The 20,023-nt window shown below is 40.0% G+C and overlaps 2 protein-coding genes across 5 annotated transcripts; both read left to right on the top strand.

Annotated features, from left to right (window-relative positions):
- Positions 1–109: 109 nt before the first annotated feature.
- harbi1 (harbinger transposase derived 1) lies at positions 110–2,159 on the top strand. Of its 4 annotated transcripts, none has more exons than XM_067450420.1 (3): positions 110–167; positions 610–1,298; positions 1,411–2,159. In XM_067450420.1, exons 2-3 carry the CDS (start codon positions 629–631, stop codon positions 1,785–1,787), a joined length of 1,047 nt encoding a protein of 348 aa, XP_067306521.1. In that variant the 5' UTR covers positions 110–167; positions 610–628; the 3' UTR covers positions 1,788–2,159. The 4 variants fall into 4 exon arrangements, with proteins under 4 accessions (XP_067306521.1, XP_067306538.1, XP_067306547.1 ...); XM_067450437.1 differs by having other exon boundaries at positions 117–161; XM_067450446.1 differs by lacking the exon at positions 110–167 and adding an exon at positions 184–328.
- A 565-nt stretch (positions 2,160–2,724) lies between these two features.
- zgc:110699 (uncharacterized protein LOC325371 homolog) lies at positions 2,725–19,946 on the top strand. Its single transcript, XM_067439407.1, has 7 exons — positions 2,725–3,138; positions 3,318–3,443; positions 3,526–3,582; positions 3,756–3,829; positions 4,772–4,919; positions 5,370–5,463; positions 19,013–19,946. The coding sequence occupies exons 2-7, from the start codon at positions 3,371–3,373 to the stop codon at positions 19,200–19,202; spliced, it is 636 nt and encodes a 211-aa protein (XP_067295508.1). The 5' UTR covers positions 2,725–3,138; positions 3,318–3,370; the 3' UTR covers positions 19,203–19,946.
- The last annotated feature ends 77 nt before the right edge of the window (positions 19,947–20,023 follow it).

Here is a 20,023-nt window from a genome sequence, read left to right as displayed (position 1 = left end):
TAGCACATATAATATGTTATATTTTAATATGCATCACCCAGCTCCGAATTTTCTGTCAAAATTAACGAATACAAATATCGAAAGTACAAATCGTGAACAGTAAAAATAGCTTTTGGCTGTGACGTCACATTTTAATGTCGGCGTACACAAACAATTACCTGGTGCTGGTAACGACTAACTCATTTCTACTACCTTTGTGCTCATCGAATAGCTAGACAAATTGTTCACCGTGAGATAATTTATATCAAGAGTTAATTGCGTTCGGTTTTGTGTAGAATACTGTATTGTGCTCGTTACCCGGCAAACTGGATTATTTATCCAGCTCAAAGTCAGTTTAATTGAGATAAATGCTGTTATAAAAAAATGCGATTTGGAATACCGTAGATAGAATTGTGGTAGCAGCCACACACTGAAAAAAATCTTTGCAGGAACATTTAGCACGTTTTGTTCCCGTTTCAATCGCTTTTCTATGCAGTGCTTATGTTATTCATTCATATATAGATTTAAAAAATGGAAAGTAGCTTAATGTATGTGAATGTATGCTGGTTTAGTTATCGCCATGTTATTGCATGACACTTGCTTACATTCACGTGTATAATTTGTCCATAGGTCCTCCTGAGTGTGTGGAATGGCAATCTCAATTGCAATCCTAGACTGTGACCTGCTACTGCATGGTCGTGGACACAAAACACTTGACCGATTTGATATCGAAATAGTGTCGGATGAATTTCTGCTGACAACATTTGGCTTCCCACGTGAGTTCATTTATTACCTGGTGGAACTGCTAAAGGACAGCTTGTTGAGAAGGACACAGAGGTCACGAGCCATTAGCCCAGATGTTCAGATACTCGCAGCCCTGGGATTCTACACAACCGGGTCCTTCCAGAGCAAGATGGGAGATGCAATTGGTATCAGCCAGGCGTCCATGAGTCGCTGTGTTTCTAATGTCACTAAAGCTCTGATTGAGAAAGCACCAGAGTTTATTGGCTTCACTAGGGATGAGACCACCAGGCAGCAGCTTAAAGAAGAGTTTTACAGAATAGCAGGAATTCCCAATGTCATAGGAGTAGTGGACTGTGCACATATAGCCATTAAAGCTCCCAATGCAGATGACTCTTCTTATATAAATAAAAAAGGATTTCACTCAATAAATTGCCAGTTGGTATGCGATGCCAGAGGACTGCTGCTGAGCGCTGAGACTCATTGGCCGGGTAGTCTGACAGACAGAGCTGTCTTTAAGAAGTCCAGTGTTGCAAAGCTGTTTGAAGAGCAAGACAATAATGAAGGTTGGCTTTTAGGTGAGAACTATAGTTCGATTACAGTGGCGACTTTTTCTTGGCATTCCCAAAGAATTCTATGGTATTGTTTACATGTGAAAATGTCAGTGTATTTTCTGTCTCTGGCCTCCAGGTGACACCCGTTACCCTCTAAAGAAGTGGCTGATGACCCCAGTGCAGAGTCCGGAGTCCCCTGCTGATTACCGCTATAACCTGGCCCACACAACCACACACGAGATTGTGGACCGCACGTTCAGAGCCATTCAGACCCGTTTTCGGTGCCTGGATGGGGCAAAGGGTTACCTGCAGTATTCCCCAGAGAAATGCTCTCATATTATCCAGGCCTGTTGTGTGCTACATAACATTTCCCTGCAGTCTGGCCTTGATGCCTGGACTTTTGAGAGGACTGAGGCCACGGACCAATCAGGGGAGGATATGGATCCCACTGACACTGTCGACCCAGAGGCTCTAAGAGTTCAACAGGAACTCATTGAAAATCATTTCAGCTAGGATGGAATATGGGATTCACCTTTTACTTGTTTTTAATGATTAATACACATCTTCTTGTGTTCTAACATTTTCTTAAGGGATAGTTCACCCAAAATGAAAACTGTCACCTATCATTTACTCACCCTCATATCATTATAAACTTGCATGACTTTCTTTTGCGGAACACAAAAGATGATATTTTGAAGAATGTTGTTATCCAAACAGTTTTGGTGGCCATTGATTCCATTGTATGGACAAAAGAAAAACACTGAGCCATTTCTCTTAATGTTCCACACAAGAAAGAAATAGTCATACAGTTTTAGAATGACATGAGCATAAATAAATGATAATGGATTTTTCATTTTTGGGTGAATATACTTTTATCAGTGTGTAATTTACTCACCCTCAAATGGTTCCAAACTATTTCAAAAACCAAACAATTTCTGGTCCCCACATTTTTATTTTATTTTACTATGGAAGTCAATGTGAACCAGTAACTGTTTGGTTACCTACATTGTTCAAAATATATTCCTTTATGTTCAACAGAAAAAAGAACTTCATGCAGGTTTAATACAACTTGAGGGTGAGTAAATAATGACAGATGACAAAATGACAAAAACAATTTTTTGGGTGAACTATCCCTTTAACTATAGTAATTAACTTTAAGAATGAGATGCAAATAGACATGGGCTTTTATTACAGATTACTGTCATTTTAACATCATTCTTTTTTTTATATTTTACTTAAAAAAAACAGATCTGTAAAATAAAAAGTCAATAAATAACACCTTAACAAGTAATGCCTCTGTTTTTATTTCTGTCAAGTGAACTAGGCTTTTTGTTTCAAACTTGCTTTAAACAGCTTTCCAAACAAGACAAACCTCTTTATGATCCAGCTCTTGTCATATTGTTTATTTTGTTTAGATAATGCATAAGAAACACTTACCTATTGTGAGTTTCGTCCTCACAGATCTCCCCCCACTGATGCTCTTTAATCTGACTAAAAGATATATCAGGACATGAATATAAAGCTTTTAATTTTAGCTCGGGTTAATTAATGGTTTTGTTGGCGGAAAGACCAAGTAGACTGTCTCTGCTGCTCCGGAGGCTCGACTGTCAAAGGCGATAAATCAGCTGGTTGTTTAATGAGTCTCGCAGTCGAGCCCGGTGATGAATGGAATAAGGAAGAGACCGCGCGCTGAACAATGACGTGGTGTGTGTGCGTGCGTGACCGCGCGCTATTTCTAATGTCATTATTACTAAAGGAAGACAGGCGGAGAGCACAGAATCTGCAGCATATGAAGTCCACAAGAGTCTCTGCTGGAACACTATGATATAGAGTCACTGCTCGTTTGACAACTTTCGCTAGCAAAGTAAGTATTTCTGGAGGTCATTGTTTCATTCTTTAACATAGTGCCTTGTATTTATTTTAACTTTGCATTAGTTTCAGAGTTGCATCTCTGCCGCATTTATCTTTCATATTTAGCGTATCCCATGTTTAAGGAAAAATGCTTGTTACAATCATTGGATCCTCTCATTTATTTGCCCTCAGGTTGCCACTGAGAGTGTTATTATTATTCACTTCAGACAGCATTCACATTGATCATGTCAGAGTCTGTACGGAAGATGCTGAGGGCGAAGCTTGTGGTGCTGGGAAGAGATAACTGTGGGAAGACAGGTAACACTGCAGTGTTTTACTAGGCTCAGTGATTATAGATGGGTCTTGACGACTGTAATTACTTTACTCTTTTGAACTCCAGCTCTGTGTGTCAGATTCATCACCCGGCGATTTATTGGAGAGTATGAACATAAAAGAGGTAACACCAATGAAATATATACACATTTATTATGCTCTGTTGACCGTGTAAAAACATACCATATCATTGTAAAGCAACAGAATAAAGCTGCTTTTGTCTGGAAGCATTTGTGCAGCTGCATTGCAGTTAAGTGCTGTGCATTATATGACATGCCGCATACTTTTGTGTCTTAGAGGTCACCTACAGGTGTCAGAAAATGGTGGACAAGGAGGCGATTGAACTGGAGATTTTAGACACTGTTAATAAGGTACAGTGTACCTGACATTAGATCTTACTGTATGCTAGATTTTGGCTCTTACCTATTAAAGGACCCTGTATTTGTGACTGTGCATCGGCCGGTGTGCTGTTCTACATGCCAAAGACTCAAAGAAAGACAGCAGGATGATCTTGCCTTGTCAAACGGCTGATGATACACAGGACTCTGAACCATTCCATTCCTTTCATGTCTGCTGTGCTGAATCTTAGGCTGGTGGAGCGGCTTTAACAGCTGCCTGACAATGATCAAGTTTACACAGTAGAACAACACTTGTTAATTCATAGGGTTAGCCTGAAACATTACCAGTTGTGTGAGTGTAGTAGTGTAGTGGTTTTGATATCTTGAATGACTCCCTTATGTGACACAACCATATCTATATATATCAGGTGTATTCCAAAATGAAAATTCTGGCATCGTTTACTAACTCTCATGTCGTTCCAAACTTGTATGACTTACTTTCTTCTGCAGAACACAAAATAATGTTTCTATCCATACAGGCTGAATTGAAGTGTTTTTACTATATGTGTTTTCCTCCCACCAAAATAACTTTGGACCCCATTGTCTTTCATTAAATGGACAAAAAAAGACCTATTTCTTGTTCAACAGGTCTCAATAAGGTTATACATGTTTGGAGCAACATAAGGGTGAGTAAATAATAACGTCATTTTCTTAATCATATTTTTTAAACATCATAATGACATTTTTGGGTAAACTATCCTTTTAAATAATGCCAAGATGTGCAGTGCTGGGGGACACAAAGACCAGGATTGAGAACTGTATTTGAGAAGCAGGAGGTTTTGGTTTGTGTGAATTTAGTTCACATCCTTTCTGCTCCAGATTTGCCTTCAGAGTCAGTGTGAAATCTATCTGTGAAAGAATCTGTGACCGTCTAGATGTGAAAGAACTATTCAAATGTGTGAATCTGTTTTTTAGGAGTGTGTAGGACATGCTGTGTCATCTCTGGAGAGTTCCATTAAATGGGGTGATGGGTTTCTCATTATGTACTCCGTGACGGATCGCAGCAGTTTTGAAGCTGTGTCGCGCCTGAAGAGACTGATTGACCACGTTAAACAAACACTCGGTAAGGCCAATCAGAGACTGTGGACGTGAAGATCCTTTTAGGAGCACAGTGACTGAGGACAAATAGCAAAAATGTTCTGCTATTAGCACTTCTGCGAGCAGTCGTGTTTATGTGTATGGACCCTCCAAATAGTGAATAGCGCTGTTATCCATCAGTGTGACTCAGCCTGCCTTAATTGGTCTCAGTTCAGAGATTTCACCTCAGGCATGAACTCTTAATATAGTACACTGCAGTCTGTGAGCATGAGTTTGTAAATGACGAATAGATACGTGGAAAGAGATAAAGAGCGAGAGAGTGAGGGAGAGACAGAGTAAGCGTGAGTATCACAACACTGCAGTCTTTTATTATACCATCATTCTCTAGGTACTGTCATTTTAATGGTGGTCTGTTCTTCTTTAGAGCTACAGCATCTATTGCATCATTCTGTGTTTTTGTATGCATTACTTCCAGGTATTCCAACAGTCATTGTTGCCAATAAATGTGACATGGAGAACGGCCGAGTGGTGAGGACAGATGAGGGGCAGGTTTTAGCCTCAGACCTTAGGTCAGTACACTTTTCTCTTGTGATAACTGCACAGATTTATGATGAGAGAGTGTGATATTATGAAGTGTATATACAAATATAGATTAATAGAACCAAATTGTTTAACCCTAGAGTGCTATAGGGGATCAAATAAACCCAGTTTTTATATTATATATTGGTTTTTGTAATATATATATATATATATATATTTACAATACAATAATAATTTAATTCCTTGATATACCATGTGTTCCTCATAAATCGTCTATGTGAGAAACAGCCATGCCATTAACATAGGCTATGTGTTAGACAGCTTCATAAAATTTCAAAAAACTTTTTATAATTACTACCCTAAGTCAAAAATGACAGAATGTGTCATTTATATGCATTTCCAATGAAATTTTCACTCACCTTGTTTTTTGGGAAAAATAATATTTTGTTATAGTAATTTATTCAAAGCTGCAGTCTGTAACTTTTTTTGGTTACAAATTATCCAAAATCAATTTGAGCAAGTACAGAACAAGCCAGTGTTCAAACCTATCTCTTTACCTTAGCCCCATTCACAACGGTAAGGCCATCCTTAAAAATATTTTGGTTTGCAGTAACAGTAAAAAAAAATTAAAAAAAGGGTCGGTAGGTAGGTCTATATTTTTTTTTTTCAAATTTTAATACAAAAAAAAAGTACATTTTTGGTGATGGTGATTACGTAGGTATGAATTTAAACAAATTGGCATATCGTGACATCACTGACTGGGTCTTCAAGCCGTGCCTTCGGGCGTGTAGGCTAATTGCAGGCTATATAGACCACAAACAAATTGAAATATTTGTCAAAAACATGTTTATTGCATAAATTTCCGGTGCATTCTTAAAGAAAAGTGTCCAACCACCAGCTAGTTGTCATTGACTCAAAGCTGTCAACCCTCCCTTTTTTTCCGGGTTTCTCACGTATTTTAGCTCTTTTTCCGCTGTCTTCCCGTTTTAGTATTTTCCCGTGATATGTTTCTTATTTTTACGCTCGATTGTGTAAAAAGGGGTCGTTTTACGCTCGATTGTGAACACGCAACTATCTGTGTCTGTCTCTGAAGTGGCTTCCACTTCTTGCCAGACCAACGCATCTGGTGATATAGACTAGTGCATTTGAATATTAAAAAGCAAAAAGTTGTTTTTATGAATTCAATTAATTAAGTCTATAACCAGCTATTTAATCAAGAGCAGTGAGTGAGTCCTTATCTTTTGTTTGACAGACAGCAGTAAAGGCTACTGCCCCTTTAAGACCTAATACAGAGATATGCATCGTCTTTCTCAACTGTATACATTTCTCTTAAGGCATATACAGACTGTCTGATGGATACTCATCAAGATCGACATGTTGACATACTTTTTGTGTGAGTTTATCCGTTCAAACGCAAGACTTGAAAGAACTCAATATTTGCGCGCTGTGAGACGTGCGCGCGCTGCGCACAGAGACAGATCTTCTCTCACTGCAGAGGGTTCTCATTCGCGTCTTCTGGCGAATATACTGAGTGATGATGGCGAAAATGACTGGTCATACGGCAGCACTCGCATGCATTGAACACAGTTTACAAAGATAGACCGTTTTGCCCACGTTTTCTTTTATTATCGCTGTTGTAGTGCACGTGTATCCATCGACAGAACCATACATAAAGCATTATTTTTCAAGTTACAACAAGTGCCGCCGCTCCCACCACGCGCTGGGGTCGAGCAGAACACACGCTAACGTTACCCATAGCAACGCGTTATGACAACGACATTTCAGACTGACAGAGACAAGATAAACGGCTTTTCCACCATTTGTTACTGTTTTGTACACGTTGTTATATTAATTATAATTCAAAATCTGTTTTATTCGCCACAATATAGTAATGATAAATGTTGAGGGGGCACTTTTGATTCATTTTCAAAAAGGACAGGGGCTCAAAGCCCTCCCCTCTGCAGTGCACTTGCCTGGTGTGTGTAACGTGTCCATGGTCCTCCTGACTCCTGTCACACAATGCGGCGAAATCTCCGACAGGGCTTTAAAACGTTACAGTGAATTGAGCCGAGCCGAAACGAACGCACGTGCAGGCCATGGTGTGACATCCGTTAACCATAGTGTAAACATAGATGACGTCACGGGTTTTTCTATAAACGAAAGAACGTAGCCTTCGTTTGTATGGCCCAGGCAATTTATACATTTATAATAGTAATAAAATAATATGAATTATATTTTAGTAAGTGTTGTATTAGTTGTTTGAAAAGTAAAAAAAGAAATTGGTCGGTCTTAAAGCCAATTTACAACCGGCAAGTCGGTCGGACTAAAAGGGAAAAAAAATAAAAAATTGAGTCGGCCCTAAATTGACAGGGTCGGTCGGGTTACGGCAAACAAGAATATTTTTAAGGATGGCCTAAGCTTGTAATAATGACTGTTATAATTAGAGTGGTATGGTGGATTTCAAAATGGAAAATTCAAGCATGTCTTTGCGTTATTACACCATGTCTGTATACATAAGGATAGAGTCCGGCTAGTAGTAGCAGTAACGTGCATGAGGAGCGGACCGTATGTTCTACAGCAGATCATTTATAGCCTTTTCTCACAGAATCTGGATTAATTAAACTTATCATTTTGATGGCGGATTGTAATTAGAAAAGGCCAAATGACATCAGTGACACTGAAATTTACAGGTAACACTAATACACACTAAATACACATAGTCACGCAATGCTAATGCTATTAACATTAAAGGGGTCCTAGAATGAGTTGAAACAATATGTTAAATTGGTCTCTGATATCTACATAGAACCCTCTATGTACAGTCCCTGACAAAAGTCTTGTCGCTTGTGTACAAATTGACCTAAAGTGCCGCTGAAATATATTTCTAATCAAGATTTTTTTTACAAGAAATGGCTCATTTTAATCCCACCAGCTTTTGTGATAATGTTTCAGTGAAAAACTAAACTTTCAAAAAGTATTCTAATATTCACAGCTTGGTAAAGCCCATTGAGTCAATTTTTGCAAAGACATAAGTGTTGTCACCTTGTCATATGAGCTTCACCTGTGACTAATAATGGATCAATTAGGTCTCAAGTGTGTATAAAAAGAAACCCAGTACACTAGATCTTCACATCAACTGCAACTAGACCTCTGCAAACATGCCTAAGATTCGCCCAGAGACTAAAGTTTTGATTATTAAGAGGCTGAAGACCAGATCCACTGCTGATGTGGCAGACACCTTCAATGTGTCTCAGCGTCAAGTACAGAGGATAAAAAAAGATTTGAAGAGACTGGAGACATTTTTGACAAGCCCAGGTCAGGCAGACTCCGCAAGACAACTGCTCGAGAGGACCGTTTGTTGGCTCGAAAATCCAAGGCCAGCCCATTTTCCACTGCAGCAGAGCTCCACGAGACCTGGTCACCTGAAGTCCCTGTGTCAACCAGAACAGTTTGTCGGATTCTGTCTCGAAATGGCCTCCATGGTCGAATCAGTGCCCAGAAGCCAGCACTAAACAAAAGACAATTGAAAAACCGCGTGGCATTTGCCAAGGCCCACAGCCTGCTAAAAGGATGGACGCAGGAAAAGTGGCAGAAGGTGGATTTTTCAGATGAATCTTCTGTTGAATTACACCACAGTCGCCGCAAATATTGCAGGAGACCTACTGGTGCCCAAATGGATCCGAGATTCACCCAGAAAACAGTGAAGTTTGGTGGCGGAAAAATCATGGTCTGGGGTTACATCCAGTATGGGGGTGTGCGAGAGATCTGCAGGGTGGAAGGCAACATAAATAGTCTAAAATACCAAGAAATCTTAGCTACCTCTTATTCCCAACCATAAAAGAGGCCAAATTCTGCAGCAGGACGGTGCTCCATCGCATACTTCCATCTCCACATCAAAGTTCCTCAAGGCGGAGAAGATCAAGATGCTCCAGGATTGGCCAGCCCAGTCACCAGACATGAACATCATTGAGCATATGTGGGGTAGGATGAAAGAGGATGCATGGAAGATGAAACCAAAGAATATTGATGAACTCTGGGAGGCATGCAAGACTGCTTCCTTAGCTATTCCTGATGACTTCATCAATAAATTGTATGAATCCTTGCCAAACTGCATGGATGCAGTCCTTCAAGCTCATGGAAGTCATACAAGATATTAAATTTGGATCTCACAGCACCACAACTTAATTTGCTGACATATTTTTGTATTTGCAGTAAATTTGTTCAATTTCTGTATAGGCGACAAAACCTTTGTCTTGCCAAAATTTGACCTTTCTGTCTTGATTAAATTATAAATATTTTTTCTGTGAAAATTATTTATTTCAGTGCATTAAACATAATTTGGGAGGGTTTTAGCTTTTCATATGAGCTATTTCTAACTCCAATGAATTAAATAAAAGTCAGGTTAATATCAGGTATTTCTAGAAAATAGATAAGCGACAAGACTTTTGTCAGGGACTGTAGATATCAGAGACCAATTTAACATATTGTTAATGCTTATTTAAGGGGAAAAATTGTCCAGATACAGTTTTACAGGTCCATTTACAACCCTATAAATTGTCCCTGTAATGCTTTGTTTTTGCTTTATTTGGAAGAGTCATGAAAATTAATGTTGAGCTATGCTCTGATTGGCTTATTTCAACAGCTCACAGCAGTTCAGCTGTTCAGCGAAGCGGCTCGTGAGTCCTGACCGTGAGAACACAGACATGACACTTTAAGCAGAACATCTGAAATTGAGATTGCTAAAATGCAGCTTACTTGTTTATTGGTGTTTTCAGATCATCCGCGCGCAAGAGAGCTGGCATGCATATGGTTGCCAGATTTTACACGTTTAGGTAAAACACCGGATAGTATACGGGTTCTTTTCACAGAAAAGCTCTGTTTTGGGGGATTTAAATTATATTAATAATTTAAATAATACTGAAATCTGGACGCTCTTCATTCCCTCTGACAAAACCACAACCAGTGATTTTAGACTCTTCTTTTCTAAATCTTTTTTCATCAACGATATTGCATGTTTTATAACGTTAGTCACAATGTAGGCTATGCAGTGACTGTGATGTACTCTGAAATACAAATGCAAAAACATCATACTTAAGTTCTTAAAAATATAAATATATATATTTTTACAAAATGAATAGCCTTGAAACGAACGATCTTGAATTAAATTGTTGCGGTATCCGATTATAAACATCAACCATGACTGTTGACATTTTTTTTAATCTGTGGGAAGGGTAAAAAAGTCCTTACGTCTCCTGCACAGCCTGGAACATGACATATGTGTCCATGAAAGCTGCCGTTTTTGCTATCCTCGAGTATCGTTTGTTTACCTGCAGTCCTGATGATTCGGCTGCAGTTCTGCCTGACAATGCACTTGTTCAGACATATGAAAATGTTGAGGGCGTACATATAAATGATCCCCAATGATTGCATCACGGTTTGGCATTATGTTGAGAATAACTTATTTTTCCGTGGTGTTTTTCATGGACGAGATTTACATATGAAGTAGGAGGCAATGGTGTTTGAGACTCACAGTATGTGATGTCCATGTACTGAACTCTTATTATTTCACTATGGCAAGGTTAATTACATTTTTCATTCTAGGCCACCTTTAACAATTTGGGAACAAAGTATAACAATAATAATAATAATGTGCACAGTTTAATGTTATATGAGCGATTGTTAGATTTAATCACAGTTGGTAGCGCTATTTATTGTAATGTTTTTTTCCCCAAAAGTGGCAGACATGTTACTTACTTGTTCAGATGACATTTACCGGGGCAAAATACTTATTTGGGTTATACTCCAAGATGTAGAATCTGTGATTCTGAAGTACAGTATCCACACCGGTGCGGTGACTGACAGCCACACTGCAATTGCAGGTTTCAAACAGAGATGGTGACACAGAGGCAAAACTTACGGACTGCAGCTTCGAATATTTTGTTAATAATGTTTTTTTAAATACTTAAATATTTTAGTACTATCAAACAATGAATCACATCCAAAAATAAAAGTTTATGTTTACATAATATATGTGTGCATACTGTGTACAATTATTATGTATATTCAAATATACATAATTATACACAGTACACACACAGATATTATGTAAATACACATTTTTATTTTGGATTAAAAAAAAAATATTTAAAGCTGCAGTCCGTAAGTCACCATCTCTGTTTGAAACCTGCAATTGCAGTTACAGTATTGTTCAAAATAATAGCAGTACAATGTGACTAACCAGAATAATCAAGGTTTTTCGTATATTTTTTATTGCTACGTGGCAAACAAGTTACCAGTAGGTTCAGTAGATTCTCAGAAAACAAACAAGACCCAGCATTCATGATATGCACGCTCTTAAGGCTGTGCAATTGGGCAATTAGTTGAATTAGTTGAAAGGGGTGTGTTCAAAAAAATAGCAGTGTGGCATTCAATCACTGAGGTCATCAATTTTGTGAAGAAACAGGTGTGAATCAGGTGGCCCCTATTTAAGGATGAAGCCAACACTTGTTGAACATGCATTTGAAAGCTGAGGAAAATGGGTCGTTCAAGACATTGTTCTGAAGAACAGCGTACTTTGATTAAAAAGTTGATTAGAGAGGGGAAAACCTATAAAGAGGTGCAAAAAATGATCTCCAATGCCTTAAAATGGAGAGCAAAACCAGAGAGACGTGGAAGAAAACGGAAGACAATAGGGCTGCACGATTTGGGGAAAATATATAATTGCGATTATTCTGGGTAAAATTGCGATTGCGATTTAAAATGCGATTATTGTTATTATAATTTTTTTTTACAAATGAAAAGTGTGTGTTTATAATATTTTGTGTTTTTATATTAATGTGAATAATAATTATTATTATGATTATTATTACTGCAAAAAATATTTTTAAAAAGAAGAAATATTACCATTACAATAACATTTTCATAATTACAAATACAAAAGAGTAGGTCAGAACAAATATAACTATATAATACTAATACTAATTATTATTATCATTTTTGTAATATTTTACAGAAAACATTTTACACAAAAAAAAAAAAAAACTGCCGTGTTACCTATTAATATGCAGACAGCCTATGAGTAAAAAACGTTAGAAAGGTCTAAGCCTAAGGAGTTATTCTTAAAGTTTGTCTTTAATATGAAATATGAACCTCTTGTGCATCCACTGTGGGGGAAAAACTCCTGTACATTGAAGAAAAACATGGATTGTCCAACACATTTATAATTTTTAAGTTTTAAAATGTATTATTCGTATTATTGATTACCCAAAAGTTTTTAATTCATACTGAAAGCCAGAGGGCGCCCTCAAGCGGAAAACGCCACAGAGAAGTAATTGACGTTAGTTTTCAGGAAATCCCTGATGTGAAGCTAACGCGCTGGCGCTGTAAACAGAAGATAGCGACGCTTTGATTAAACATGACGACAATAAACACGACTGCAGCAAAATATGGTGTATTTGAGTTCTTCAAGCCGTTAAGGGTATTTTCATAATAATAAAGTGTATTATAATGCAGTGCTGATTGACATAGAATACAATAAAATAACGCATCGTCTGCCTCACTCAGATGAGAAGCCACATCAGCTCACACACACTCGACTGACGATATGAAGTGAGGTAAAACATGTTATTAAACGTTGCCTTTTGTTGAACAGGTTTATGAACGCTTTACTAGTTTGTGAAGATGTTTGACTCGTGTTATAAGCGACTCAAACTCGCAGTCTTTCAGACAGAGCAGCGTTGATCACAGAGCCGCCTTCTCTAACACACTGGGCATTTATTTATTTAATTAAAATCGCAGCCTTTGAGCTTTCATAATCGCACACAAGCCAAATCGCGATTGCGGTTCGATTTCGATTAATCGTGCAGCCCTAGAAGACAACCATCAAAATGGATAGAAAAATAACCAGAATGGCAAAGGCTCAGCCAATGATCACCTCCAGTATGATCAAAGATAGTCTGGAGTTACCTGTAAGTACTGTGACAGTTAGAAGACGTCTGTGTGAAGCTAATCTATTTTCAAGAATCCACCGCAAAGTCCCTCTGTTAAAAAAAAGGCATGTGCAGAAGAGGTTACAATTTGCCAAAGAACACATCAACTGGCCTAAAGAGAAATGGAGGAACATTTTGTGGACTGATGAGATTAAAATTGTTCTTTTTGGGTCCAAGGGCCACAGGCAGTTTGTGAGACGACCCCCAAACTCTGAATTCAAGCCACAGTACACAGTGAAGACAGTGAAGCATGGAGGTGCAAGCATCATGATATGGGCATGTTTCTCCTACTATGGTGTTGGGCCTATTTATCGCATACCAGGGATCATGGATCAGTTTGCATATGTTAAAATACTTGAAGAGGTCATGTTGCCCTATGCTGAAGAGGACATGCCCTTGAAACGGTTGTTTCAACAAGACAATGACCCAAAACACACTAGTAAACGGGCAAAGTCTTGGTTCCAAACCAACAAAATTAATGTTATGGAGTGGCCAGCCCAATCTCCAGACCTTAATCCAATTGAGAACTTGTGGGGTGAAATCAAAAATGCTGTTTCTGAAGCAAAACCAAGAAATGTGAATGAATTGTGGAATGTTGTTAAAGAATCATGGAGTGGAATAACAGCTGAGAGGTGCCACAAGTTGGTTGACTCCATGCCACACAGATGTCAAGCAGTTTTAAAAAACTGTGGTCATACAACTAAATATTAGTTTAGTGATTCACAGGATTGCTAAATCCCAGAAAAAAAAATGTTTGTACAAAATAGTTTTGAGTTTGTACAGTCAAAGGTAGACACTGCTATTTTTTTGAACACACCCCTTTCAACTAATTGCCCAATTGCACAGCCTTAAGAGCGTGCATATCATGAATGCTGGGTCTTGTTTGTTTTCTGAGAATCTACTGAACCTACTGGTAACTTGTTTGCCACGTAGCAATTAAAAATATACTAAAAACCTTGATTATTCTGGTTAGTCACATTGTACTGCATTATTTTGAACAAGACTGTATGTGTGAGTGTCAGTCACAGTCACGTACAGTTTAAATCAATTTAATTTAAAAGATGTCATTTTACCACCTAGGCTAACCTGATATAGTCCGGCTATGAGTAACCCACTGGTCACTTCTAGCCAAAATAATCTTGAATTTGGTTACATGTTGATTTTGTGAAAAATAATTTTGATATTCCATCATGTAAGCAAAGTCAACAGTGATTACAAGGTGTTTGGTTTCATTTCTTTGACATGGTCATGTTCTAGATGAGTGGTCTAGTCTTGGACTATGTTTAGATGTCTATTAAATTTTCACTGAGAGCCCAAATTTTGCATTGTTTTAGCCTAGACGTCAGGGCTGTGTTTGGACGGCTATTAGACATCTTTTAAGCGCAAAAATTGCTTGATGGGTTACTTTTCCGATTGGAAGGTTTTGCTGTGTGTGTAATTTATGTCATTAATGACTCCCCCTAATGTCGTTCCACACCCGCAAGACCTCCGTTCATCTTCAGAACACAGTTTAAGATATTTTATATTTAGTTCGACAGTGTAGTGTAGGCACACTATACTGTCCATGTCCAGAAAGGTAATAAAACATCATCAAAGTAGTCCATAAGTGACATCAGTTAGTTAATTAGAATCTCTTGAAGCATCGAAAATACATTTTGGTCCAAAAATAACAAAAACTACGACTTTATTCACCCTTGTCTTCTCTTCCGCGTTTGTTTTCAAACCTCAAATAAATATTTAAACAGTCATGAATCATCTTATTGATTCATGATTCCGATCGCCAATGTCACATGTCACTATTTGTCTCCAGTACAGACAGTGGTCAGATCACGACCTTGATTGTATGGCGGAGCTTGCTGCTTCCTGGCCGAAACCCATGTCTTCTTCTCCGTCAGTGCCGGGGGCGAATAAATTCATTGAGTGCAGAGCGGGGGAATCAGGGATAATGTTGGCTCCCCCGATGGAACATTCGCTTGCTGCGTACCTGGCTCCTATGCAAAACAGGTTCTCATACAAACAACTCAGCAGGATCTATAGTGACCAAGCCTGAACGGCTAGAGCTTTAAATACTATGTCCTTGCTGCAAACGTATCAGTCTGTTTGGGGGAACTGAGGGAGGCCATGTTAGGAGGAAGGCCGTGTGAGGAGATGATGGGGGAAGTTCAGAGTCACTGAAGGGTTCAATACTCAGGAAATTCAGCAGGCCCGACACATTCAGCGGCTCAGGTTAGGTTTAGAGCTTTTTTTGACCGCCGTCAGCCAAGAGGCCGGCTGCAGCAACAACGGCGAGGCCTGCTTGGGAGGCTGGGCAAAAATATGCACAGCCTAAAAAGCAGGCGAGGTCAGAAAAGAAGGGACCACCCCAGGCGAAAGGGAGATATTTCTCTTCAGTGAAGAAGGGGCGGTCGAATATCATAGCTTGCAGATGAGGGAAGATCGTCTGGCCAGGGGCAGCCACTTTTCTCTCTCACCGAAAAAGGAGTCCTGCAGGAGAGCGAGTTCAGTCTTAAGTTTGTTGCCAATAAAGAAACTTTATGTTCAGCATACAAAGCCTCATGTGTTGATTTGTCAGAACAATCAAATTGCGCGGGGAACTCACTAACACTAACCTCACAATCGGGCCATTGGCCGATAGAAGGGGAAAACCTAGAGATACACAATACCACCACCAGCCTGCACAGTGGTAACAAGGCATGATGGATCCTTGTTCTCATTCTGTTTACGCCAAATTCTGACTCTACCATCTGAATGTCTCAACAGAAATCGAGACTCATCAGATCAGGCAACATTTTTCCAGTCTTCAACTGTCCAATTTTAGAGAGCTAGTGCAAATTGTAGCCTTCTTTTCCTATTTGTAGTGGAGATGAGTGGTACCCAGTGGGGTCTTCTTCTGTTGTGGCCCATCTACCTCAAGGTTGTCCGTGTTGTGGCTTCACAAATGCTTTGCTGCATACCTCGGTTGTAACGAGTGGTTATTTCAGGCAAGGTTGCTCTTCTATCAGCTTGAATCAGTCGGCCCATTCTCCTCTGAACTCTAGCATCAACAAGGCATTTTCGCCCACAGGACTGCCGCATACTGGATATTTTTCCCTTTTCACACCATTCTTTGTAAACCCTAGAAATGGTTGTGCGTAAAAATCCCAGTAACTGAGCAGATTGAGAAATTCTCAAACCGGCCAGTCTGGCACCAACAACCATGCTACGCTCAAAATTGCTTAAATAACCTTTCTTTTCCATTCTGACATTCAGTTTGGAGTTCAGGAGATTGTCTTGACCAGGACCACACCTCTAAATGCATCGAAGCAACTGGTATGTGATTGGTTGATTAGATAATTGCATGAATGAGAAATTGAAAAAGTGTTCCTAATAATCCTTTAGGTGAGTGTATAAACAGACCGGGAGGTACTCACTCTCTTTCTCTGTTGCTACTGACAAGGACACTCCTGATATGGGCCAGCGGGCATTTAGCATTGCTTCGGGCAGTATATGTCCCGGGCCGTATGGGCCGTGAATATTGGGGCAGACCTACTGTCCAGAGGGGGGCAACAGGTCAGAGAATGGCGCCTGCACCCTTGAATAGTGCCGCAGATCTGGGCTCGATTCGTCCGAGGTAGATCTTTTTGTGTCCATGAAGAACACGCACTGCCCGCTGTTCTTCTCAATAATAGACAGCAGTGCCCCTGTCGCATGTATGGCCCATGACTCTGCTGTACGCGTTTCTCCTGGTGGAGTTGATACAGCCTTCTCTAGACAGTGCGTCAGGAAGGTCTCTCGCTGATTTTAGTGGCCCCTTGTTGACCGGCGACGACATGGTACGCCAGTATCATATCACTGCTTGTGGGGACACTGTGGTGTCTTCACCCATGCAGGGACCTGCTGTCCCAGGCAGAGGAACAGATTCTACACCATCGGCCGGAGTTGTGGTCTTTATGGGTCTACCTGCTGAGACAATGAGAATCTAATGGCAGCTGGGCTCCCAAGCAATGTCGTGGCCACAATACAGAGCGCTAGGGCGCCATCGACAAGGTGACTTTATACGTTAAAGTGGCATATATTTGAACAGTGGTGCGAGCGATGGCAGGGATATTGACTTTTCTGCAGGAACTGTTGGAGGAAGGTCGTGCCCACTCCACGCTAAAGGTCTACTTGGCAGCTATTTCGGCCTGTCATGAGGGCGTTAATGGTGCTGCGCCGAGCGCGCACCCACTGGCTGTTCGGTTCCTTAAAGGGGCGCAGCGGCTAAAGCCCGTTATGAAATCGATGGTGCCATCATGGGACCTGTCTTTAGTTTTGGAGGCTATTGATGGACCTCCTTTTGAGCCCATAGAGACTCTGGATCTAAGGATGCTGTATTACAAAACAGCCCTGCTGTTGGTGCTGGCATCAGCGAAGCTCATTGGTGATCTCCATGCGCTGTCAAGTACATCCCTCATGCATCCTGTTTGCGCTGGATGGGTCAAAAGTGGTGTTGCGTCTGAATGCAGCGTATACAGCAAAAGTCATGATGGGCACAAATAGTGCCCTCTCATTTGTGTTGCCCGCTCTGTCAAACCTTTCGATTGACTCGGAGGAAGAAAGGAGACTCTATGCGGTCCTGGGTCATGGGTCTTGTTTAGAGGGGTGTCTGTAGAGGACATTTGTGCAGCGGCCAGTTGGGCATCGTCACACACGGTTCGATTTTACCGGCTAGATGTTACGGCTACGTCAGTTGCGCGGTCCGTGCTTACCGCGGGGACTTCAAGCCAGGGGCCATCACTCCCTTAAAGAAAAGGTGAGAGGTGTGGCAGTGCTTGCACTGATAGTTGTAGTTCAGCGACTTGCGGGGCGTGAATATATGTCCCATAATCATGTGTTGTACCGAGTGAACCGACTGAATGGTAACGTTGAGTTATGCATATAACTACTGTTCCCAGAAGGAGGGAAATGGGGTACAACACCGCTGGGCCCCGCACAGTCGGAGGCCCGGTGAGGAGCTGAACTGAACAAAGGGGATGACTCATACGACTGCATTTATATGCTGTGGGTAGGTGACCCCATCTACATCGTCATGCGTCATTGGCCTTTCAGGCGTGAATAAAGGTGTCTTCAGCAGATGGCGCTAGAGCGTGATATCCCATAGTCACGTGTTGTATCTCATTTCCTTCCTTCTGGGAACAGTAGTTATATGCATAACGCAACGATTTCAGCAGTTTGACAAAGTGATCCAAATCATGAATCAATAAGCTGATTTATGACCATTTGAATCTTTATTTGAGGTTTGAAAACAAAAGCTGAAGACAATGCTGAATAAAGTCGAAGTTTTTGTTATTTTTGGACCAAAATGTATTTTCGATGCTTCAAGAGATTCTAATTAACTAACTGATGTCACATAAGGACTACTTTGATAATGTTTTTATTCCCTTTCTGGACATGGACAGTATATTGTGCCTACACTTAGATACGCTGTCGGACTAAATGTAAAATATCTTAAACTGTGTTCCGATAGATGAACGGAGGTCTTACGGGTGTGGAACAACATTAGGGTGAGTCATTAATGACATAAATTTCATTTTTGGGTGAACTAACCCTTTAAGGTTTCACTGTGATGTAGGTGCAGTTTCTTCGAGCTGTCTGTAGCAGAGGACACCTCAGCAGTGGAGGCTGCGTTCGGCCAGCTTGTGCGTGAAGTGCGTCAGGAGTTTCAGCGCCACCTTTTGGCTATGGACAAGCGCTCACGGATGCTGCAAATGAGACATGCACTCAAAAACAAACTCACACGGAGTAAAACCATGCAGTGGTGACAAGAAGGACTAAATGCAGTTCAGACCTGACAACTATTAGTGCTGTATTCTGGCACGTCTACCTTTCAGAGATGAACAAGTGCCTTTTGGGTTTCCAAATACTGTCATGGACAAGTATGTTTATAACAGACAGCAAAAAGCATCAGTTTAAGGTGCAGTGTATTTGCCACTGGCAAAACCAAACTCAATAGCGAAAACAATTACTGTTAAAACGGATAAACAGGTTGTCCCAACTCAAACTTTTACCACTGATTGAGCCAGAAGCTGATGTGCCAGACCAAAACAATGTTCGTACCCTGCAGGTATCCACCTCTTTGTGCATTAATCTGGTTTAAGAGAAAGTACTCTAACATCTAAAAAGGACCCGTTTGACCACATTAGCTCATACTGCTTTTGCATCACTTTCACCGTAAGTGCAGGCCTTCCAGTGCAACATTCATTCTGTATTAAAATTTATTTGTATGCGTGAGAAGTCATAAATGCTTATTTATAGGCACTGGACTGGACTGTTTGTCTAGTATTATTAAGTAATGCCTAAAATGGTAGATGATGCACCATGTGGCAGATATGTCTTGTGATGTGGTATTTTAATGCTGTTTTGATCCAATTTTGTTCTTGTGTGCCTCTGAGATTTAAATGTTATGAAGGAATAGAACCAATTATATGCCGTTTTCCATTTTAGGCAGAATTTCTATATTCTGGCAGCATGCACAATGAGTAAACTGTTTATAAAATGGGTTTCAGTACATCAAATTGTATTATTTATTGTGGATGTATTAAAGTGTTATAATGTCTATTTGTTGCTATTTGTAAAACAGATT

The sequence above is a fragment of the Pseudorasbora parva genome, chromosome 1 (genome assembly GCF_024679245.1).
Source record: "Pseudorasbora parva isolate DD20220531a chromosome 1, ASM2467924v1, whole genome shotgun sequence".
Classification (NCBI taxonomy): Eukaryota; Metazoa; Chordata; class Actinopteri; order Cypriniformes; family Gobionidae; genus Pseudorasbora; species Pseudorasbora parva.
The sequence above is the reverse complement of the archived record's forward strand: the minus strand, read 5'-3'. Positions and strand labels throughout refer to the sequence as shown.